The 25,455-nt window shown below is 38.9% G+C and overlaps 1 protein-coding gene, 1 non-coding gene and 1 pseudogene across 2 annotated transcripts; all 3 read right to left on the bottom strand.

Annotated features, from left to right (window-relative positions):
- Nucleotides 1-1,235: 1,235 nt before the first annotated feature.
- On the bottom strand, nucleotides 1,236-16,622 carry SRGN (serglycin). The gene is made up of 3 exons (XM_061161690.1): nucleotides 16,467-16,622; nucleotides 6,728-6,875; nucleotides 1,236-2,127 (listed from the first exon to the last, which is right to left on the bottom strand). Exons 1-3 carry the CDS (start codon nucleotides 16,537-16,539, stop codon nucleotides 1,896-1,898), a joined length of 453 nt encoding a protein of 150 aa, XP_061017673.1. The 5' UTR covers nucleotides 16,540-16,622; the 3' UTR covers nucleotides 1,236-1,895.
- Nucleotides 5,296-5,359, bottom strand: LOC133070905 (small nucleolar RNA U2-30; annotated as a pseudogene).
- LOC133070907 (small nucleolar RNA U2-19) lies at nucleotides 5,482-5,561 on the bottom strand. Its single transcript, XR_009696297.1, has one exon. It is a non-coding gene; the product is annotated as a small nucleolar RNA U2-19 (small nucleolar RNA).
- Nucleotides 16,623-25,455: the final 8,833 nt, after the last annotated feature.

Below are 25,455 nucleotides of genomic sequence, written 5' to 3'. Positions count from 1 at the left end.
GAAAGCACTAATTTTTAAGGAGTGGGCCTATTCTATAAAACCAAAGGGTTTGAAGAAGTTTAGGGGTTCAAATTCTGAATGTATCGACCCAGATACATTTCTACCCAGATGTCCTCATTTCTGAGGTCCAGTACTTTGCAAATCAGGGTCCTGATGTTGTGTGACAGACTTGGTTAGAGTGGCACCTTAACATTCTTGAACTCTGCTATTCTTCTGATTATATCCTGGACCTGGGCCTCAACTTTTCCTGCCCTCCCACTGCAGAAGAGAGTTTCTTAATATGTTACTGAGGAGACCCATTGGTTTTCACAGTTAGTCTTTAATTAACTATCCTTGATCTTTCATTAATTACCTCCAGCAAGAGCTATCTAATGCCACCATCTTTATAATTACTACTTCTCCATATTCTCAGATGTTTCATATACTGCACCCTGGTGCACTTCCTTCCACTGATACACCATCCCAGTTCATCATCAGTGCAAGTTTGAATAATTGCAATGCTCTCTTGTGTGTTTTCTGCATTTATAGCCAGGGATAGGGTCCTCATTACTAGCCAAGACAGTAAGTGATCCAGCTCCAAAATCTCATTTTAGCAACTGCTTTCTCCCTGTCCTAGCACCAACTTTCACAGGTTGGAATCTCCATGGAAGAAATATTGATATGAAAACTAGTATGCACAAAGTTTCTAAGGGAGCTCTCTCAGGGGGGATGTAGGGAAGCAAGGCTAAGTAAGAGAAGAAACCGAGCTACAAAGCAGTCCCAACAAAGCCTCAGCCAAATCCTCAGGGAATTCCGAACCTGTGATTTCCTTGCCAAGTTGTTCCAAGTTCAGGGGAGGAATCTGGTATCTATATGCCCACATGGACCAGGCATTGGGTGAAGGTTGCTGTGAGAAGAGGTGTGGCCTTAGACAAGGCGCATCTCTTCCACAGAGGTTAATTTCAATACGGTATCAGTTCTGAAGAGGGGATCTAGATAGTGCAGGATCCTTGACAGACTTTTCAAAACTAGGGGGAACAGGGATGGGTACAGTATAGCCTTCAAGAAGAGGAAGTGTTTGGATAAGAATAACCCTCTTTCTGTATAATGATTGTTTTCTTCATCTGCTAGTTAATAGGATTTGATTCTAGTTATAAAATTTGGTCTCACTGTAAAGTAACTTTACAGTTGATGATAATCTAGAAACTTTTAAACAAAAATAATCCTTTCATGAACAAAAGAGAGCCCAGACAGTGTAACCCTTTGATAATACTTCTGCTTTAATAGACTGTTTGCAAATACATAGATATCCAGGGGAAAAGGTAACACAGCATGAAGTATTGAGAGCACAACTGTGCTTTAATTTAGGTATTAAGTTTCTAAATGTGGCAGCAATCATACTTCAAAGCAAACAATGTCCACTAGCTCGCAAAAACATTTGATGGTGATATTAGAACAGTTAACTTCATATTGTAAAACATGTTAAATACCTCCTCTGTACATTCATGGTATGTTGCATCTGTGTTTTTCACAAAAAAGGGGCATCTCTAGATTTCATAATCAGAGTCGGCCTCATGAAGACTTAGATATGAACTAGTGCCTCTCAATTTGTTTCTCAAACTAAATTTTTTTAAAAACAGTATAATTTATTCTTTAAAGCAATTTTATAGATATGGAGAGTCTCACTAATTTCATGGTGATATTGTTGAATATGATACATAAGAAATGCAGGTATTTTCCAAGACAACAGGATAGATAAAGGATGCTTTAAGAATCCATGAGAAAAAAGATGATAAAACTGAAAAATCCTTTTCAGATGTTTTAAATTTTCTAAAAAGCTTTTTGTCCTCAAATTAATCATTTAACCATGGTATACAAAATGCATTGCCTGGTGTGAAGATGGGAAACCCTCTCTCTTATATAGTAAAATCCTCTTCTGGTCCATCCTGCCCCAAGTCCTGGTTGTATGAGCGCAAATTTCTCTCCCTAGATCTAAAATTGTAATAAAAAGCATCATTTCCTTCTACTGGTTGGTATTCCTGTTCTATTTCATTTAGGAAGTCACTTCCAGATCCTGCTTCAGAGCCTGATCCGGAGACATCCTCAGAAAGAGGGAAGACTTCATTCAAATTCTTGGAATTCGTCATTCTGAAGTAAGAAAAAAAGGGGGGAAAATCATTAAAGTTTGAGACATAAAAAGATAATCATAAAACATTTTTTAAGGTAAGAAAGTAAATGTAGCGACTCAGTTGCTGAAATTAGAAGTTAGAAGTTTCCCAGTTATTTAATGCTTTGAAACAAAAAAATAAGTCAGCCTTTCCACATGTTTGCATATACTTACTGTAACTAACTCATTGCCTTTATCAATTCCACATCTGCTCATTGCAGATGGATACAAAATGCTATCACTAACATGACAATCCTATATTTGGAATTTCTTTTTCTTTTTTTTAACAGAAAAGGCCCCATTTTTACACTTTCTCCCACTCAGTAGATAGATGATATTTTTCCTAATTTAAAATTTCTACAGAACTTCTAATAACTTCACAGTACTTCAACAAAGCTCACTCTTAGGTAATTCTTGGTAACAAGTCAAGGATTATATATACCAACATGTTAACATTTCAGTTTGTGTGTGCTCAGTCGCTTAGTCATGTCCAACTCTTTGTGACTCCATGGACTGTAGTCCGCCAGGCTCCTCTGTTCATGGGGATTCTCCAGGCAAGAATACTGGAATGGGTTGCCATGCCCTCCATCATGGGGTCTTCCCAACCCAGGGATCGAACCCAGGTCTCCCGCATTGCAGGTGGATTCTCTACAGACTGAGCCACCAGGGAATCCCAGTTTAAATGTTTACAAAGCTTTAAATTCCCTCAGAATTTTTCCCAGTGTGAAGGAAAATAAAAAAGCACTGAAATTGGGAATTCCCTGGTGGTCCAGTGGTTAGGACTCTAAGCTTTCACTGCTGAGAGCTCAGGTTCGATATCTGGTCGGGTAACTTGGATCCCACATGCCAAGCAGCCAAAAAATATAAAAAGAAAAAGAAGAAAAGTAAGTGCTTCCACCAAGTATTCTGGGTAGAAGGTAGAACCAGAAGGGGTTGAGGAGAGGAGAGGGGTGATATTAAGCAGAGAAAGGGGCAACAGCTGGAGAGGAAGCAGAATCAAAGAGAAGATTTTACCTAAAAGTAGGTGATGGTAGAGAATGTCTGCAGACTAATGCTGGCTTCAGAGTGTGGAGTGCAGAATTAGAGTCCTGGAGAAGGTGCATGAAATAAGATGCCCAGCACAAGGAAGGTGGCCTTAGAAGCTGCCACAGTCAGAGTCCAATCAGGAAACTTAACCTAAATATTTAAGACAGGGAATTGCTTACACATGAGATGGAAAAGAAGGAAAGCCAAATAGGGAACAGTGAGGAACTCCAGAAATGAGCAACAGAAAGAAAACACTTCTCTCCCTGGGCTAGAAGGACAGTAGAGAAAGTGGTACTACCTAAGCCCAGGGACCAAGAGCACTGGTGGAAGCTGAAGTCATGTATGAGATATTAGCCTTGCCAGAGGTGCCAGCAAGGCAGGAATGAGAAGAAACATACTTCTCTCTCCCTGCCACCCATGCTGAGCAATCTCCCATCGAGGCATCCCACTGGCCAAACTTGGCCACAGATCTGGGAGTGTGAGAAATGCAGATCACAGGGATCAGCCCTCATCCCTCCACCCAATACAGAGCAGGGATGGGGAAGGAGAAATGCATCTGAGAGCAAAAGAGTCCAAGACTGACACAGGAGAGGCTATGCATCCATAGTGACAGGAGTTTCAGAGCAGGAAGGAAAGTTACTGGCTGAGAAAAAGGAAGATTATACAGATTTTTTTAAAAAACTATTTAAAGGTTATGTTCTATTTATAGCTATTATAAAATATTGACTATATTCCCTGTTGTATAATACATCTTTGTAGATTTTTTTATTCATAGTACTTTGTACCTCTTAATCCCTTGCCCCTATCTTGCCCCTCCCCACTTCCCTCTCCCCATTGGTAACCACTGGTTTATGCTCTATATCTGCGTATCTCTTTTTTGTTATATTCATGAAGTTGTTTTATTTTTTTAGATTCCACATATAAGTAATACACAATATTTGTCTTTCTCTGACTTATTTCGCTAAGCATAATACCCTCCAAGTCCATCCATGTTGTTACAAATGGGAAAAATCTCTTGGATTTTTATGGCTGAGTAGTATTCCAATGTGTGTGTCCATGTGTGTGTGTGTGTGTGTGTGTGTGTGTATCACATCTTCTTCATCCATTCATCTTGTTGATGGGCACTTATGTTGCTTCCACATCTTGGCTATTGTAAATAATGCTGCTGTGAACATTGGGGTACATATATCTTTTCAAATTAAGTGTTTTCATTTCCCTTGGATAAATATCTAAGAATGCAATTGCAGGATTATATGGTAACTCCATTTCTAGTTTTCTGAGTTTTCTACAGTGATTGCACCAATTTATATTCCCACTAACACTGTACAGGAGTTCTCTTTTCCTACATCCTCACCATCATTTGTTAATTGTGGTCTTTTCGATGACAGCCATTCTGACAGGGGTGAGGTGATATTTTTTGTGGGTTTTAGTTGCATTTCTCTGGTGATTAGTGACGCTGAGCATCTTTTCATGTGCATGTTGCCCATTCTTCTTTGGGAAAATGTCTATTCAGATCTTCTGCCCATTTTTCAGGTTGTTTGTTTTATGATGTTGAGTCATGTGAGCTGTTTATATATTTTAGATAGTAACCCCATATCAGTCATATCATTTCCTCCCATTTCAGTAGGTCATCTCTTTGTTTTGCCAATGGTTTCTTTTGCTGTGCAAAATCTTTTATGTTTAGTTAGGTCCCATTTGATTACTTTTGCTTTTGTTTCCTTTTCCATAAGACACAGATCCAAAAATATATTGCTACAATTTATGTCAAAGAGTGTGGAAGATTATGGAGATTTGAGGAGGGAAGAAATAGTATAAAATAGCTGTTTTGGAGGATTTAGGTTATTCCTCTAGTATTTTAGATTAAATGAATTAGTATTGAAATCAATGACTTAAAATAATGGAGGATGTTGTAACATCAGGTTCAAACTTTGTGCTGGAGAATTAAAACAGAAGCACAGGGTTGCAGAGTTGTATTTTGAGGATGGTGATGATATAAGTTCAGTGATAAAGGGGGTTGCCAGTATCCCCAAAGTGATAATAGGCTTAACTGGTTTGGACACAATGACTTATGTGGCTTTCAGAAGGGTGATTTTCTTTTAGTTATTATTTTTTTAATTTAATTTAGAGCTCAGATCAAGTGTAGAAATCTTTATAAAGGTCTGTAGTAAAACCTTTTCATCATTGCTCAGAACTGATCAGCCTTTTATACACACACCTGCAGCCAATTCTCACTCACCTACCAATAAGTCCTCAGTTATCCATTGTTGCCTTTACACACATGCACACCTTATTTTACATTATTCTTTGCTTCTCAGAACTACGGAGATCATGCATCAGGTAGACTAGGAGGTCTTCAGATGCTCAGATTTGGCTATTTTCATAATTGATCCACTTTATTTTTAAAAAAAGATTTATTTATTGGCTGTGCTGGGTCTTTATTGCTGTGAGTGGGCTTTCTCTAGTGGCAATGGGCTGAAAACTACTCTCTCGGGCTATTCTCTAGTTGCAGTGTGCAGGCTTCTCACTTCAGTGGCTTCTCTTACTGCAAAGCACAGGCTCTAGAGCACGTGGGCTCAGTAGTTGTGGCTGATGGGCTTAGTTGCTCTGCGGCATGTGGGATCTCAATTCCTGGACTAAGGATTGGACCCACATCCCCTGCATTGGCAGGAGGATTCTTCCTGGACTACCAGGGAAGTCCCAGGAGAGTTACTTTCTATTTAAGCCTGAATATTAAAACTTTTATGATAATTCTTTTCATAATATATCTTTGCCATGTGTAACTTTGATATTCAGTGAAATAATGGGCTCTAATACAATTCAATTTTTTGTTACTTATGAATTCCTATTGGATCCTTTTTGCAAGTATAAGGCAGGTTTTATTTGATCAAGAGGAGGTATGGCTTTCTTTTTTATGAGTCACGGCCACTTATTCTTCCTTCCCCTAATTTCTTTTTTTTTTATCACTACTATCTAAACAGAACACTTTTATCACCCCTCAAAAATCCTGTACCTAATGGCAGTCACTCTTTATTCCTCCCTCCCTCACAGCCCCTGACAACCACTTTATTTTCTGTCTCTATGGATTTTGCCTATTTCTGTACACTTCTGGTTTCCTTCACTTTGCATAATGTTTTCTGGATTCAGCCATGTTGCAGCATTTATCAGTACTTATTTCTTATGGTCAAATACTATTACACTTTATGTATATATCAAATTTTGTTTATCCATTCAGGTGATAGACTCCTACTGGATTTTAATATATAATGTGCTCTATTTACATTAATAAAATAATGTTCAATTATTTTCAATATCTATTGGTAAAAAATATTCAATTTTTGTTTCTGTCACCAGAAAAAGACCTTGCAAAAGTGTGAGTCATGTATTCTTGTGCATCTCATATACCAGTAAATACACTACAGTTTCACCCTGTACTATGCAGTGAAAACTGAACCATGGAAGCAAGAGCCTAAAGAAAACACTCTGGGCAACCCTTCTACCTCCATGCCAAGATCTCAACAGAGGTTGACAAAAGTAAAATCAAGAAAGTCCACTTACGAGAAACGGTCAGCCCTTGGAGGTGGGATTTTGCTGGATACAGTTGGAAGTAGATCAAACTCAGGTCCCTTTTCTTCAATGCAGTTTGCCGAATTACTGTCAGGATTGCAGTGTACCCACTGGTACCTGGCTTTCTGCACAGGAGCACCTGCCCAGACAAGGAAACCTCATGGTCAATACTCATGGTCAATAAGTATCTCTTATACAGCTTCTAATCACTCTTTCCCTAGGAAATTTTTAGTTAAATAGATTTTAAATTTGGTAGGTAAGGTGTGGACAGGTTTTACGACCATTTCACCCATTGTTTCCCAGCCCTTTATACATAGTTTATCCTTCTCATACTACACCTGTGCAAAGTAGCCTAGAGTTTAACATTAGAATAGGCTTTGGCAGTTAGCTGCCTCTGCTACTGGTGACCTGTGAAACCTTCACTTCCCCAAGTACCCACCAGAAAATTCAGGTACTAAAAGTGTCTCTTTTTCATAAGCTGGTCACAAAAATTAAATGAGAAAATGCATGTAAAGATCTTAACATAGTGCCAGGCACACAGTAAATATACACCTAATATTACTAACTATTATTGTCTCTGTACTATTATTTCCATTTTATACAAAGGAAAACTGAGGCTGCATAGGTACTAAGCACCCAGAATTCAACCTTCTATCTGACCCCAAAGTCTGTCTCTTCTGATAGAGATGAGTCAAATTATGTTCAGAAAGGTTAAGAAATGTACCAAATAGTCCTGAAATATTACAGAACCCCTGTTCTTTGGGGCCATGTGGTATCCTTGAGAATGAAAAGCAGATTAAAAACTTAATCTCTTTCTTTGGCCTCAGATCTAGTCAGAGATTTCAAAAGTCAAGGCTCTTCTGTTCACCAAAGCTGGACTTCCACAGCCTGTTTTCATTTCTACATAAAAGGCTCCATATCCTGTGTTAAGAGGTTATATAGGAGATCTCTTATTAATTTACGGAATAAATTTCATTCCTCAGTTTAGCAAGGATGGAGCCCTGGTGGTGACAAATACTTCACTACCCTGCCAAAGGATCATCTCCTCCCCACCTCAAGTACATATTTGATTCACACAAGTACAGCTAATCGTCATCTAACATGAAGGAGCACATCTAAAACTCCTGAAAAGCAGAAAAAGAGATTTTGTTAGGGGCACCACTGACTAAAGCTACCTTGTCCTGGCCAAGCACAGTCATAACCACTTGCTCGAGTTATCTATCATACAATAGGAGGTCCTGGTAAAGAATGCAGACTAACAAGCTACCACCCAGAAGCATTTGGGAAAGGTCAAAAGGAAAGAGGAGATGACAGTCCATACATCCTACAAACCTCCCAGAATCCTCCTCACTGGAATCCATCTTGGCTGAGTGATGTGCATGCTACCAGGAAGGACGCTGAGTCAGAATAATTAGCTAGAGACAACCTGAGAACTAACCCGATTACCATAAATCCTGAGACTGTGAATTCCATGGAAGAGCAGTTCTTCTGGGTGCCCTACCCTGCTGCTCTCTGCCCGGTGTCCCTTCCCAATAAAGTCTCTTGCTTTCTCAGTATATGTGTCTTCTTGGACAATTTATTTCTGAGTGTTAGACAAGAATCCACTCTCAGGCCGTGGAAGGGGTCCCCCTTCCTGCAAGAGTTTTAAAGCCCAGTACATTATTGTTCAGTACAGATTGAGATGCAACTGATAACACATATTTAAGAAAACAAAATAAAATGAAGAACAGTGTTGTAGATAATCACTGCAATATTTTTTGCAGTACCAAAGACTATAAAATTAAATGTTAGTGAATTAACGTGCAGCCTACAATACTATGCAGCTATTAAAAGAATGTGGCAGTTCTCTGGGTACTGATATATAATAATCTCCAAGTATGCGTGTATACATATTACATATATGTATATGTATGTGTGTATGTGTGTATACATATATATGTATTTTTGGCCATGCTATGTGGCTTGCAAGAATTTAGTTCCCCAGAGATTTGAACATGCCCTCAGTAGTTAAAGCATGAAGTCTTAACCGCTGGACTACGAGGGAATTCCCTCCAAGGTTAAAAAAAGTAAAGAACACTATGCATTGTGTGTTACCATTTGTATGTGTTGTGGATTTTCAGAATTTATTTACATACAAGCTTACATGCACAGAACACCTCTTAAAAGATACACAACAAACTGATCATCTTGGTGGAATTGGTGGCTAGAAGAGAGTGGAAGGAAGAACACTGACTTTTCACTGCATATCCGTTTGAACTTTTAGATTCTTGAGTTATACTTATGTATTTTTCAAAATTAATTATTTTTATTTTTACTAGCTTTATTAAGGTGGATTTGACATTCAATAAGCTGTGCATATTTAAAGTGTACAATTTAATGTTTCAACAAGTGGATACAGCATGGAACCATCACCACAGTCAAGGGGATGAACATATCCAACATCCCCCAGAGTTTTCTTGTGCCCCTCTGTGACCCTGCCCTTCTCCCTCCCTTCTCCTGACTCCCCCCAACCCCCGCTCAATCATCAGTCTGCTTTCTGTCATTATAAATCAGTTTGCATTTTCTAGATTTTATGTAAATGGACTCATGCAGCTACTTGTCAAAAGTTTTCTGACTTTAACTCTGGGTCTAGAGGGCTCTCTACCTTTTATAGTACTCTCCTAAAAGTGGAGAGTCTATTTAGATATTCCTTAAAACTTTGAAAAATGTAGCAAACAAAGAAAAAAAGTTACTCCTAATCTCATTACCCAAACCCCTAGGGACTATAAATTTTAGAGTTTTCTTTTTTTCCTTCTGAGTGTATTTTTCAGAGAGTATGCACAAGTTGTTTCCCTTCTCAACTATCAGAGGTTGAAAACTGGAGCCTCTACCAAGGTGAAATTCACTTTATATCTCAATGGGATGGCCAAGGACTTTGTTCCTAAAAGACTGCAGACCCACAGAATTTTGCAAAATGTTCTTTTTCCTTATGAACCTCTATTATGTTTATTTATACTCAACTTTGTCTTAGTTAATATTTCTGATTAATTTTATAAATACAGCTTTGTTAGCTTTCATTAAGATATACATATATATGAAGGGAAATATATAAAGAATTCATGATGCTGTTCACCCTAGTATTATTTAAAATAGGAAAACAGTAAATAACTAATCAAAACAAGAGAAAACACTGAGATTAATTATGAGGCATTAATATGAGAGAATATTAACCAAAGAGAAAAAAGTAGTAGCTATGGAAAAGACTACATAGCATCATAGGAAAATTTATATTAAAAAATGAGTTAAAAATAGCAGAATGCCATTCTATGCATAATAGTTGTTATTGCAACTACATATACAGATATGGGGGGTGGGAGGAAATACTCAGAAATAGTTACAGTGGTAGGCTCGGGTGATTTTTTTCCTCACTTTGTTTTCTAAATTACTGTAATAAACAGTATTCTTTTAAAATATAAACAAAGCAAAGACTCTAATGTAGAAAGTAAATGTTTTAAATGGAAAAAAAGAGAAAGTAAATGTTCTCCCATTGTTTTCCTTCTTTCTTTCTTTCTGTCTTGCTTTCATTTTTTTCTTTATTTTAGGACTACTACTCTGTCATACTCTTCCACATAGTTCCTGAATATAGCTTACAAATTTCTGGTCTGGGAAACTAGTCATCCAGAATGGGTTAGCTTTGTCACTGCTTAGAGCCTGAAGGTAAGGTTGCCAGATGACATCACAATGGCCGGCCCTTACTAGCTATATAACTATAACCTCCCTGTACCTCAGTTTCCTCATCCATAAAATGGGGACAGTAATAGATCTAATAATAAGATACAAATATTAGGTTCTTAGAATAGTACCTAGCACCATGGTCAGAGCTCTTTAAATGCTAGTTTCTGTGATGAAGAGGAGGATAACAATGACCTATTGACCTATCTCTGATAGAGATAAACCAAATTTAAATTCCTGTCCCACCATTGAGCACCTCTCTGATTCTCAATTTCTCATCTTTGAAATGGGAATAATAGTATCCCAAAGAGTTCCTGGTGGTTCAGCTGGTAAAGAATCCACCTGCAATGCAGGAGACTCAGGTTTGATTTCTGGGTTGGGAAGATTCACTGGAGAAGGGATAGGCTACCCACTCCAGTATTCTTGGGCTTCCCTGGTGGCTCAGCTGGTAAAGAAACTGTCTGAAGTGCAGGAGACCTGGGTTTTATCCCTGGGTTGGGAAGATCCCCTGGAGAAGGGAAAGGCTACCCACTCCAATATTCTGGCCTGGAGAATTCCATGGACTGACTGTATAGTCTACGGGGTCGCAAAGAGTTGGAGAGGACTGAGCAACTTTCACTTCCAAAGAGTTCCAGTTTAAACAAGATAGAAGTATGTGACACATCTAGCACAAGCCTTTGTGTACAGTAGGTATTTAATACATTTTAGCTCTTTCTCCCTCTCTGATTCTTTCTTGAAGAAGTTCGGCATCTAATGAATTGCTGCTTAGAAGCTTCATCGTGTGAAGTCAGGTGAAAATTCAACATCTGCTCCAGCAGAGGGCAGTGTCTTCACACCCTATGCCATCTAGACCAATGCAGTCCAACAGAAATAAGAGGAACCATCCGTACATGTCTGAAATTTTCAATATTAGGACAGTCATATTTTAAAAAGTAAAAAAGAAATAAGTGACCTTAATTTTAAAACATTTTACTTAAACCAATATATCCAATAAACAATGTAAGTTATTAATGGATATTTTACTTTTATTTTCATACTAGGATTTTAAATCTGGTGTGCATTTTGCGCTTACACCAGGTCTGTTTGGACTTGCCATATTTCATACATTTCAAGTGCTTAGTAGCCACAAGAGGTTCCTGGCCACCGTTTTGGATAGAGCAGGTCTAGACATTCTCCTCTATTGCCATTGATGGCTGAGTATCAAACCAAGAAAGTGCTTGCATAGACAGGAAGTTAAACAGAAAAGTAAAACTAATAGTTTATGAAGAAGCATCCAAATGAAAAATCGTATCTTTTCACTAGCCTAAAAAGCACAACTTTGATAAATTAGAAAACTAAAATACAAATTCTTTCTAGAGTTTAGCATCTCAGATTTTAAAATTTATAATGAGTTTCTTTTTTCTTTTTTTTTTTTTTTGAGAGAGAGAATGTGAAAATTCTCTTAAGGCAAGACATTTCTTTCCAACTTTTATTATTATTAGCTGCATGGCATAGCACACGGGACCTTAGTTCCCTGACCAGGGATCAATCCCATGCCTCCTGCACTGGAAGTGTGGAGTCTTAACCACTGGACTGCCAGGGAAGTCCCCAAGAGGGGTTTCCTTTTTTGGGTAATGAAAATGTTCTAAAATTCACTATGGTGATGGTTGCACATATTTGTGAACATACTAAAAAACCATTGATGTACACTTTAAATGGGTGAATTATATGGTATATGAACTCTATCTCAATAAAGATGTTCCAAAATTTATAAGAAGTCAAAAAGTAGAAGTCCATCTTCCCCCCAAAAATGTTTATCTAGTTTGAAATTGGGGCTTCTCTGGTGGCTCAGCAGTAAAGAATCCTACAATGCAGGAGACATGGATTTGATCCCTGGGTCAGGAAGATCCCCTGGAGAAGGAAATGACTACCCACTCCAGTATTCTTGCCTGGGAAATCCTATGGACAGAGGAGCCTGGCAGACTACAGTCCATGGAGTTGCAAAGAATCAGACACGACTTAGCGACTAAACAACAACTTGAGACTGATGATTTTACTTCATTTGTTTTAATTTTAAAAAGTTTTATTGGTATTTAACATATTCAACCCGGCACACAATTCACTCTTCTAACATGTACATTTCAGTGTTTTTTTTTTTATTCATACATACATATTCATAGGTATGTGCAACTATCACCACAAATTTAGAACAATTTTATCATCACAGAGAAATCCTCTGTCCTTTAGCTATCCAACTCCTGTATCTTATGCGTCTCATCCCTAAGTAACCGGTTATCAATCTACTTTTTGTCTCTGTATTTTTTACCAAATTGGACATTTTATATAAATAAAATAATATGAGGTGGGTTTCTTTTTTAAGTATAACTGACCTATAACACTATATTTGTTTCAGATGCATAACATAGTGATCCTCCATTATTATACATTACAAAATGATTAACACAGACTGGGGATCTTAAATCTGCTTTAAAATAAAGAACGTGGTTACAGATACCAAGTTCCTGATATATTTATTCAAGAGTGTTGGCAGGATGTGAAAATTCAACAGTTCTAGCCCCCCAATGTGTGGGAGTATCTTGATTCTCTTTTGCTTGAGAGAAGTGTCTTGTGATTACGTAATTTAAAAAATAAGAGGAAACATGCTCATGGACAGAAAAATGATCTTCCTAAGAGGTCCCACTTACAGATCTCTTGGTTAATTCTGTAGTGGATTCAAGGAAGAAGAACGTTTTTTATTTGGAACCACTTCCCTCACTGCCTACACCTGTCCTTTCTTTCTGTGTCTCTGTCTTTGTCTCTCTTTCACATATACACAGAGTCTACTAGTCCTACTTTAGCAAAACACTTTCTATGATTAAACATTACCATTTATAAAAAATAAACCTCTGACACTGGGCAAATAACTTACCCTAGTAATCTCTCTGTATCTTTTTATATTGTAGTATCAGTATTTCCCCAACGTCATCACAGTTTACTAATTTCCTATTCTTAATGGAGACTTGCTGCGGGTTTGTTAGAAAAACTTTAAAATTGCCATGTTAGGGGAGAAAAAAGATCATTTTCATTCATTATTTAGTGGCATCCAAACAGACATCACTATCTAAGTTGGAGCTGCTTCCTTCTGGCCAATCAGTTTCACAAGATTCCTCACTCTTGTGTGGTTTGACAAGCTATAAAAAGTTCCAAGTTTACTTTCAATTTCTCCCTCTCTGTCCCTCGACTCAGTGGTTTTTGTAGTAAGAGCTGTAGTCAAAGCAAGGTTGTTTTAAATAAAGACAATCTCTACCCCAACTAGAAAACAGCTAAATTGCAGTAGAAAGTTAATTTGAACTTGAAATCAGGTGACCAGCTCTGCCATTAATTAGTTGTAATGGGCCTAGGGCAAGTCTCATACATTTTTTGCAAGAGGTTGATGTAAAGAGGAAATGAGATGATGAATGTAAGATCCAGTTTTCTTCTCTATAAATTGGTATTAATTCCCCCTCACAGGGAATGTGATGACCATTTACCTGAGAATGGATGCGAAATCACTTTACAATTGAACAGCAGTGAACACTGGTGGAATCAATATTATTATTGTGATCTCAGAGGCAGTGTAGAATGGACACAGGGTCTGGCAATGACCCGCTCCCCCCCCCCGCCCCCGCCCCCGGCTACACCTGCTCATGGATTTTCCGTTTTCCTTCTTTATGGGCATCTTTGAAAAGGAGAGTTAATAAAACAATTTGGGATTCACAGGCCTTATCAGTAATCTCCTGGAGCTCTACATTAAATTGATTACCCATCTGTCCTCTCCAGGGTCTCCCACACCTTGCCCAACCTCCTTCTCTTTGCACTTGGTAGATGGGCTTTTTATAGCATGTTTTTATTTCAGCTTCACTTATAGTCACTGATGTGGGCTGAATTGTGTTGCTCCAACTCAATGTATTGAAGTGCTAACCCCTAGTACCTCAGAATAGGACTGTATTTGAGTCTTGGGACTCAATAGAAGAGACTATTTGTATTTGGGACTTAAAAGAGATAATTAAGGTATAATGAGTTTACACGGATGAGCCCTAACCCAGCATGGCTGTTGTCTTTGTAAGAAGAGGAGACCAGGACACAGAAACACACAAAGGCCCATGTGAAGACAGAGATAAGATGGCTATCTACAAGCTGAGGAGAAAAGCTTCAGGATGAAACTAACCCAGCTGATACCTTCATCTTGGACTGCTAGTTTCCAGAACTGTAAGGAAATAAATTCCTGTTGTTTAAACCACCCAGTCTGTGGTACTTTGTTATGGCAGCCCTAGCAGATTAATACAGTAACCTGAGATGTTTCATTTCAGTAAAAGCAAGTCAAAAGTCTAGTGGATTTGATCGGTTAAATCAATGGGTTAAGAAAAAAATTATTTTTAAGTGGGGAAAGAGTGCTACAGAATCATATCTGGCATCACATAGAATATTATGAAATAGAAACCTCTTTGCAGCCTTGAGTTGATGTTACACACACACACACACACACACACACACACAGAGCCAGTGGGTGGGCGTCTATTTCCCTTCTTATTCAAATGTGGGCACAAACCCTTAATTCCAACTGCACTTCTCCTTTGGAAACTCCCTAGTTTTTCAGTCTATTCATTCTCTCATTTTTGGTTCCCTTCCCAACACAGAGCAAAACGTACCCAGTGATGACATAAATACTAGTACTTTATAAAATTTTATAATAGTTTCTTCACTACTTTCTGGAAAATACCTATTATATAAAGAACACTTTGCTTTCATTTTAGTTTTCTCTATTGAATCTTAGTGGGAAATGTGACACTTCTGGGAGATTTTAAAGATGTAAAGATTCATAGAGCTCTGGTCAGAGTAGACCCAACACCAACAAGTCACTGGGGTCTGTTCTTCAAACATAGACTTGACTGCCTGGATCTTGTTAGAACACATTAGGGAATTATTTCATTAGCTGAAGGTTTTCCCTGAAAGATTGGAGTAAAGCCTGTTTCTTACAATCAACAATGTTTTATCCTTTAAAAAAAAAAATAGATTAGTGGGAAAGTTTCATCAACATTATTTGCTGGTTTTTCTTCAATAATCGCATAACAAGAAGAAAGTGATTTTATAAATTTCCAATATATAATGAATGTATCTGAGGTTATGTGTACAATTTCATTTCCACCAGAAGTAAAAACAAGACAACTAGAAGTCACTTCGAAGAAACGTATCTAGGATATGTGCATCACTATGACTCAATATTTCCTTTACGATTTGGAGGAAGTTAGTGTTTTTCTACTATAAATTCTCCCATCTACTTATCAGGCCATGACTATAATCCCTTATTTACCAAAGAAGAAGAAACTGTTTTTCTTACAAACTGATCATTTTCACTTTCTTAGTCATTAAAGGTTTTAAGTTGTTTTATTCTGACTAAACAATCCTAAATGATAGACCTAACAAGAATTTTCCAAATATGCTGTTTCTCTGAGCAACGACACAATTACTAAAATTCTTTGGCCTTTCTTTAAAATCGGAGAGGGTATTCATTAGCTATGTCTAAACATAAGTGAATTTTCACTAAGAACCAGGTTTAAAAAAGGAGAGAAAATACAAGCACATTTACTCTGATTTTAAAAATAGTATTTCCCAGTGTCTAAATAATTATGACATCACTAATCATTAAAACTTGAGATAGACATGGGCACTTAGAGGTAAGCCATTTTCTCTATTCCTTTCTTGAGCCTTTAAAAATTTGTAAGCTATTTTCACCTGACAATAAAATAATACATTTCAATCATTTTAAGAACTTACAAGGCTGTAGCTGCCTCAAAGTTTAACTTTTTTTTTTTTTTTTTGGTACCAAACTTAACCAACTTCACTCTAAGGAGTTCAGCTACCCCAAATTCTTTTTTTTTTTTTTTCTTGGCCTACTTTCCCATAATATACTATATTCTATACCTTAGAGTGAATATAATCATTTGTGTGGACCCTGGGGCATACAAGAAGATTATAAGGTGACAAGATTACTGGGTCTTACCTCGAACTGAAGATAAAATCAGGATGAAGGCAAGAGGCAGTATAAGCCTAGTGCACTGGAGGAGCACCTGCATGGTGACCAGCTTGCTTCAGCACCACCCGCACACCAACCTCACAACAGGGAAGTGTAGCCGGGTGCTCTCTGTCCCTTTTAGAAAAGGTTCCAAAACCGCAAACCCTGCCCAGAAGACACGTCAGTTTCCTGAACAAATAGAAAGAGATCCACATCAACATCAGAAAGATTTAGAAAAAAAAAGAAAAAGGAAGCAAAATAACTATTCATACCCGTTACGAAACTGCAGTGAACTCTCCCCAGGTCTGCTTTCTCAAAAGTTTTGTTGTTTGCCACATGCCTGTTAGAAATTTTTCCCCCAAAACAGTAGAATCAGCATTCAGGACACTTAGTTTTTTCTTTCTTCAGGTAACAATCTAAACACAAGTTTGCTAGCCCACTGCACAGCTGATAAGGGAGCTGGATGCTGCCTTTTCATCACTGAGGACCTTCAACATAAAATATTCTTGATTTTATTTTTCATCAGGAGTAGCATAACTCACAGAGCCAAGCATAACAAGTGAAACTTCAAAGCTGAGTTCTAATCTACAAGAAAGTGTTGTTGGATTTCAGACAGCTGGTTTCTTCTTATCAGATTCAGTTTCTCCCACTGGATCACCAGCTCTCCCTCTGCCTCAAGAATCTAGTGAGGACTTTTGGTTATGAAGAACTGGGTAAATAGAGGACTGCAAAATCATTTACACCACGCATTTCTTATGGTTTGATTCCATTTATACTCTGTTGTTTTTTTTTTCCCCTGGTAAAAATTTTCAACTTGACTTTCAGGTGCTCTGGCCTTGAATAAGCCAGAAATCAAAAACAAGGGGAGGTTGTCCTGTCAGTGGGCTGTTGGACCTCAGAAAACATAAAACAAAGGAACAGCATCTCCCCCACATCCTGGGGATCATAGGCTGACTGAAGCCTGAGGAACGTGAGGTACAGGCTCCATAATAAAGTCAACAGTTTATCGCACACTCTTGCCCTTGAAACACACACTCTCTCCATTTCAACTTGTCTAACCCTTCAATGCCCACTTTCCATTTTCATCCTCTCTCTGTCCTGTCCTTTGAAAGGAGGGAGGAGTTTCCCTTCCCTTGTTCTTGGCTTCCTGCTGATTCCTTTACCATTTCCTGCCAAGGACCAGCCTCAGACTAATCGCTGAGCAGCTGTGGTGCAAGTCCACAAAGGCTGCAAAGCATGCACATTTTGACCCTCCTCAGAACCAGCTGGAAATGTAGGGACGACTCCAAGTGCAGTAATCAACCCCCAGACTCACAAATCCAGTGAGTTCCCCACCATGGAGTACTAGTTTCAGATTGAAACAACAACCCTTATCTTTGGCCCCTTTTAATTCTATCCCCCAATTTAAAACCCTGGCACCAAAACAATAATCCCTGTCAATAGCTTAAATAAGTCCCCTTTCAGTAAATTCTCAGATCTGATTAGAGCTTGTGCTTTAAAATGGTAATTTTGGAGCCCTTTTCCACTTGAGTATTTTTTTTTATTCTCTAGGTTTTAGTGATTTTTTTTAAAGTATTCACAATATTCATTAGCATTTGCTCTGTTTGTGCTACACTGACAACCAAGTTTCTTTTTCCAAATAGTCTTCCTCCAGCTTCATTTCTCTAGTCCTCTTCAAGCTGTGGAGGAGCAGCACATGCCTGCAGAAGCCACAAGTCCTGGGTCTGAGCTCACTTACCAGATGAGAGACGCTGGGCCACGTACTCCTTGCGTTCCCATCATTCTAGTTCCAAGGATGGTGTGGGACACCAAGGAGGGGGCACCCATGAGAGCTCATGACTGTGAGAGTCGTGTTGGTAGTGGTCCTGTAGGTTGGGTATGGTTTTCTTGCCCAAAGTGTCCTGCATTAGTCAAAAAGGACCCCTATCTTTCCCTAAACCTCAACCTCTACAAAAGACAAATTCCATTCCAGATGTAATCCTTCATTCACCAGGCAACCTTTTTTTTTTTTTTTTTAAATAGAATTCTTTTTAATGTTTATTTATTTATTTTTGACCATGCTGGGTCTTTGTTGCTGGGAGGGCTTTTCTCTCATTGCAGCGAGTGGGGGCGACTCTTCGTTGCAGCGCACAAGCTTCTCATTGCAGTGGCTTCTCTTGCAGAGTACAGGCTCTGGGCACACAGGCTTCAGTAGTTGCAGCACATGGGCTGCCCTGCGGCATGTGGCATCTTTCCCGATAAACCTCGAACCTGAACCGGTTGTCTCTTGCATTAGCAGGCAGATTCTTTACCACTGAGCCACCAGAGGAGCCCCTCACCAGGCAACCTTAAATGCACCTACTTTACTTGATTTACCTGTAAAATGAGTATCTTTATGCCTTAAGAGTCATCCTGGAACAGTTCCTTGTTGTCTTAAAGTGTAACTACCCCCCACCCCATTCCAGAGCAACATAAACACTATCTTTCACTAGCTATTGGTATCTGGGTGGTCTTTGGAAAAGGGGGGTCTGTTTGGAGCACTTGAACTCTCCCAGAGTCACAACTCAGCAGAACACTTGTTACGACAAAGTGATGCTGTTTTAAGACAAATTGAGGTTGTCAGAGGAGATACTGAAGGCAGCACAAAACTGTTCCAAGGGACAGCTTCAGGGCTTAGTTCTTTCCAAAAACTCCAAGTTAAAGATTCGGCCACTCCTCAGCCTCTGGGGCTTTCTTGGCTCTTCACTGAGAAGGTCTTGACTCTGAACTGGGCACTCCCGCCACCCAAGAAAACAGGAAATAGATACTGTACCAAACCTGTATTATGTTTCTGGAGGCTAAAAGAATGACTTTTCCATGAACTTTTGATTTCTAAAACTGGAAGAGACTTTAGAAATCACCTATCTCACCCACTCAGGTGGGGAAAGCACAAGTCCAGAAGGCTTATGTGACTTGCAGCTGGTCACACAGCCGGCAAGTGTCAACACCAGGTCAGAACTCAGGCTTCCTACTTCATAGTCCAGTGACAGAGGAAGAGCAAGGAAGCAACAAGATTAAGATTTGTAATCATCAGAAGTCTTCCTTTTAGTCTTTTTGGTTTTTAGAGGTATGTACTGAAATATTCGGAGAAGGCAATGGCAACCCATTCCAGTACTCTTGCCTGGAAAATCCCATGGACGGAGGAGCCTGGTAGGCCGCAGTCTGTGGGGTCACTAAGAGTCGGACACGACTGAGCGACTTCACTTTCACTTTTCTCTTTCATGCATTGGAGAAGGAAATGGCAACCCACTCCAGTGTTCTTGCCTGGAGAATCCCAGGGACGGGGGAGCCTGGTGGCCTGCCATCTATGGGGTCACACAGAGTTGGACACGACTGAAGCGACTTAGCACTGAAATATTCCTGTTTAGAATGATAAAAATGACTGGGATTTGTTTCTAAATAATACAGTTTGAGGAGAGGGGATAAGAGAGGTATAGCAGTGGGCTGATGATTGCTGAAGATGAGCAATGGGAAAAGTGGGGGCTCATTATGCTAGTCTCCCTACTGTAAAATGTTTTTAGAATTTCCGTAATAAAACACCTTTTTAAAAAATCAACCTTTTAAAAAGGTATCTTTTTGGAATCCAAAATAAGAAATCCAAAGAAATAAGAATCCAAAAATAAGAAAACATCACCTAAGTAAAAATAGGACTTTGCAGGAAAAAAAAAAAAATTCTTTTCTTTAAAAAGCATGTTTTTATTCTTAGATCTCAGTCATCCTTTGAATTTCCCATTCTTTCAGTTCTGCTCTCATTCCCCCCCGCCCCCCTCACTTCAGTGCATGAGGAGACCGTAGCTAAGACAGAAGAGTATCTGGATGCTTCTGGTACAACAGGAGCAGCTACCATTGTGTCCTCAGACCTCTCACCAAGTATCTGTGTATGGGCACCCACAGGATGAGTGTCCTAGGAGAGGGCACAGGCATCTCCAGCAGCTCTTTTCCTTGATCCTTCCTTCTCATCACTGACGCTACTTACCCAGCTTCCCAGGAGCAGGTGCCCCCTTGTTGAGGGTTTCCCCAACCTACTCCAGAAGTTGCCCTAGGTGTTGCCAAGTACATAAAACCTTGGGAACTTGAGTGTTTTAATCTTGAACTGGGAATAGGGGAGGGAAAGGCTCCCCTGCCCCCCATAGTTTGGTCTATAATTTGACAAGAAAAACAAATGGTACTGATGGACATATTTGCAGGGTAGGAATAGTGATGCAGATGTAGAGAATGGACTTCTGGACACAGCAGGGGAAGGAGAGGGTGGGATGAATTGACTGAGAGTGTAGCATTGGCATGTGTACATTACCATGTGTAAAACAGATAGCTAGTGGGAGCTCAGCTTGGTGCTGCTCTGTGATGACTGAGAGGCGTGGGATGGGGGTGGGGTGGGAGGGAGGCTGAAGAGGCAGGAGATGTGTGTATATTTATGGCTGATTCATGTTGTTGTACAGCAGAAGCTAACACAATACTGTGAAGCAATTGTCCTCTAATTTAAAAAGGAGAAGAATAACAAAGGGGCAGGGGGTATGTAGGAAATCTCCATAACTTTTGCTCAACTTTGCTGTGAATCTAAAACCGCTCTAAAAAGTAAATTCTATTTTTAAAAAGAGACATAAAAGAACTTCTCAAATACTAACTAGAGTCTAGTAGAATATGATGTTCCAATTCCAAAATTATAGGGCTTTGATGAACTGAAAGTTGTAGTGGAACTTGTTGAATATTATTGATATAAATAACCAGGAACAGGGGGATGTGTTACTTTTCTTGGGAATATTTTCACAGGGACCAAAAATACAGGAAACAAATCTCTTAGGAAATATTTCAGATGTGAGGGAATGGGAATGCACACATGATTAGGGGGAATAAGACCCTTTGAAAATGAATCAAGAAAGGAGGTCTTTATTTGACTTAAGTCTTATGTTTTCCCAAGACATACTGTCTATCAATACTATTCTAAATTATTTTTATATCTTTGTTAAATTATATTTCCTTGTTAGATATTAATAAATGCTTACTATGGAAAAGTGGGCAGCTGAGGAATGGCAAAAGGGGATTTACAGGAAAGTACAAATCCCTTATCACCTTCCATCCAGATTATCCCTGCCATGTCCTGCCTTTGGTAATTCAAAGTAGCATACACCACTTTCTTGCTCACTGGGGTCCTTCTTTTCTCCTCTTATGGCTTTTATTTTGCACCTTAATTGTGGCACTACCTGGCCTCACAAGTGTCTCCAGACCTAACATGTCTTCAGAACTAACTTGATTCCAGTCAATTCTATCAGTCTATCAATTCACCACTTGAATGCTCTGAGCTAACAAACTATCCAAGTTCCCAAACTCAGTGATAATATTTTCTGGGCTTCACAACCCAACCTCACTCCTGCTCCCCAAAATACACAGATACTGAAGTTCCACTCACTTATCTGCAATTATATTTAAGGTTATCAGTCATGAAGGAAGACAGAAATTCTTGCCCTTTAATTTGTAACCACAGAACATAAACCAGATCTTCAACGGCCTGTTGATTTCAATCTTCTTGAGGCTGACCACATTTGCCAATAAAGTTACTACACTTTAGTTGGTTCTTATTTTTTCCCAGACTCTAGGCCCACTTTTTTCTTTTTTGCAGGAGTTGGGGTGGGGAGGTTGTTTTTGTTACAAACATGAAAATGAACAAAATCTCTTAGTTAAAGTCTTTTTAGAAGCTTCACCATTTGGTCACAGTTATTACATTGAGATAGTAAATATTTTTCTCATGAGAAACCTTAACTTTTAATCCCCACTAAAGAATGAAAAGAAACTGCCTACCCTCCATTCAAAGAGACAGAATCTACTGCTGGAATAGTTGCTTTTCTGACCTCAACACTCTGCTCTGCATGTAATGACCTTTATTTGATGACATACATGCCCGAGTAGACCGAACTTCTAGATGAGGTTACCATGCTTCTCTATTTTCCCCTAAGGCAATGAATGAATGGATAAATGAATGGAATCTGTATTGAATACTTCTATTTTGTTGTATGTGCTAGTCTTGTCTTCACACCTCGATTATTCCAGGGATATAGTTTTGACTGGTGTAGAATATAATGGGCTCAAATAACTATTGCTTACCAAGAAGTTAACAGTGGTGTTTTCTAGACAGCAGGATGGCAAATGTTTCTTCTTTATCCTTTGTAGACTATGCCAAATTTTGTAGAATAAAATTATGGATCATCTTAGTAATCAAGGAAAACACAATAAAAATATTTTGGTTGTTGACAAAAGTTAACTAAAAAAAAAAAAAAAAAAAACCACTTTTAGTGGCAAGCATTCTTTGGATAACCTCCCTTGAGACAGAGTGAGACTAAAGAAGTTGAGTCAGAGATCAGCACTCAGGAACTGCCTGATAAAAGTAACTTTCCTCAAGGCAATGTTGCTGGGAATACCATGCACTAAGTCACTTCAGACTCATCCAACTCTTTGCGACACTATGGACTGTAACCCCCAGGGTCCTCTGTCCATGGGATTCTCCAGGCAAGAATACTGGAGTGGGTAGCCATTTCCTTCTCCAGCGGATCTCCCCAACCCAGGGATCCAACTCATATCTCTTTATATCTCCTGCATTGGAAGGTAGGTTCTTTACCACTCCTGCCACCTGGGAAGCCCCAGGAATACCATAGACTCAGGGAAAGTAGCAGTCAGGGAGGCTGAAGGGAAAGAACATTTGTGAGTTAGGTAGATAGTCTAATATCATCACAGATGAAACAAGAAGAATTTCTTTTCAGGTTTTAGAATATCCACAGAGATAATAATACTAGCAGCTCATGGGGGTGGGGGCTTCCCTTGTGGCTCAGCAGTAAAGAATCTGCCTACAATGCAGGAGACACAAGGTTCGATCCCTGGGTCAGGAAGATCCCCTGGAGAAGGAAATGGCAACCCACTGCAGTATTCCTGCCTGGGAAATCCCATGGACAGAGGAACCTGGAGAGTTGTAGTCCATGGGGTCTCAAAAGAGTTGGACATGGCTTAGTGACTAAACAGCAACAACATGGGGGGTGGAAATGAGGTCTCTTTCACTCTTTCCAAGAACTTGGAAATAGGAAAATGAGACCCTCTTCAAATAATGAATTTGAGGAAAGATGTACAAATTCATCCTAAAACAGCAGAATGAAGAAAGGGACAGATGAAGAGAGAAATCACATTAGCCTTTGCCAAGGCACATCCTACTCTAAAGACCAAAATGAAATCTCCTTGAACGGAATCAAAGAGCATTTCCCCAAGGGGAAAGGGGTGGTCTCTCCTTCTTCTGGGCTGCTAGGAATGGATAAGCAGGTCAAGTTTGCAAAATTCCTATTTTAAGGGATATAGTTTTTATATTCAGAATCATGCACCTAAAACAATATGAACCCAAGGTGCTCAGAATGTTAGTGTCTGCTCTCATTCTCATAGCTGCTGCCTTTTGGTTAATGAGGGTCCCACTAGAGCTAAGTGACTTGTGCTAGAAGGGCTCATTAAAGAGCAGCACACTGCAGAATTAGCTCTGCAAGGCTTTCCTATTACTACTGGCTTTCCTACAATGCTACTTCCCAGAGCTTCCAAACAGAACCCAAAGAGACATTCTACTTCCCATCTTTATCTCTATATCAACTGCCTTAGTCTCAGGTGATACTCAATGAGGGTATTATCCCAACATTCGCATTTTAATAGAGGATGACAACTATTAATAAACTTATTTTAGATTTTAATCCTCAAGACAAGCAGAGGCAGAGGATGGGGTTAGTGGGGAGGGATAGACCGTTAGGGGCAAGCAAGAGCTTTCTCAATCTATCTCTGTTCAAAACCACACTGTTGGACTTGTAGGGCTTGCATCAAGAACCTCCATGTTCCATATGACCAGGAGACCCCCTCTTCCCAGAGGCCATACTGGTTATCATAGTAGTGATTGGGACAAAGTCAGAACACAGAATGACTAATCCACCCAAGCCCCCTGCCCAGAACCATCCTCTTGTCATTTAGAACTGTAGTGTCCATCAGGGTAGCCACATGTGGCTATTAAGTACTTGAAATGTGACTAGTCTCAATTGAGATGTTCTGTATTTGTAAAGTATACATTGGATTTCAAAGATACAGTAAGAAAAATGAATATAAAATCTCATTAATAATATCTCTATGTATTCATATTTTATGTCAAAATACTATTTTAGATATAATAGGTTAAAATGTATTATTAAAATTAATTTCACCTGTTTCATTTTACTTTTTAAATGTGACTACCAGAAAAGTTGAAATCAAATATGGTGGCCTGCATTTGTGGATTGCATTGTGTTTCTCTTAGACAGTTTTGACTTAGAAAATGGAGGCTCTTTTAAGATTGAAAAACATATTGGTTAGAAAGAAGAGAGGCGCAGAGAAGTATATTCAATATCACGTGATAAACCACAATGGAAAATGATATTTGAAAAAACAATATATATATTTAGCTGAATTACTTTGCTATACAGCAGTAATTAACACAACTATAAATCAAGTATACCTCAATTAAAAGTAAATATTTCTATAACAAAAAATTAAGAAAAATAAAGACAGAGAGAGATGCATGACCTGCAAGTGTGCTTGTACTGAAAATGACCCTAAATAGATACTTCTCAATGAAAAACACTCATTGGTTAGAAGGAATCCACATAACCCAAAGAAAAAATAGCCACTGGTGACTTCTTCATTAGGACATATGTAAAATTAGATTTCACTGTTTAATTCACTTGATAATCATAACTGTACTGTGCAGTAGCATCATTTTTATACCTATTATGCAGATGAGGAAACTGAGGCACAGAGAGGTATAAATGCAGGTGGGATTTGACTTTTGGCAGTCAGACTTCAGATTCTGACTTGCACCTGTTCTGCAACCCCTCACATAAGCTCTCCTTCCTGGGTGTATTTTCTGGGGGGACTTTTCTTTGTTAGTCTTGTTTCCCCAGCAGGCCTACCTCAA

The sequence above is a fragment of the Dama dama genome, chromosome 15, assembly GCF_033118175.1.
Source record: "Dama dama isolate Ldn47 chromosome 15, ASM3311817v1, whole genome shotgun sequence".
Taxonomy (NCBI): domain Eukaryota; kingdom Metazoa; phylum Chordata; class Mammalia; order Artiodactyla; family Cervidae; genus Dama; species Dama dama.
Note: the sequence above shows the minus strand (reverse complement) of the source record. Positions and strands in the feature narration are given on the sequence as shown.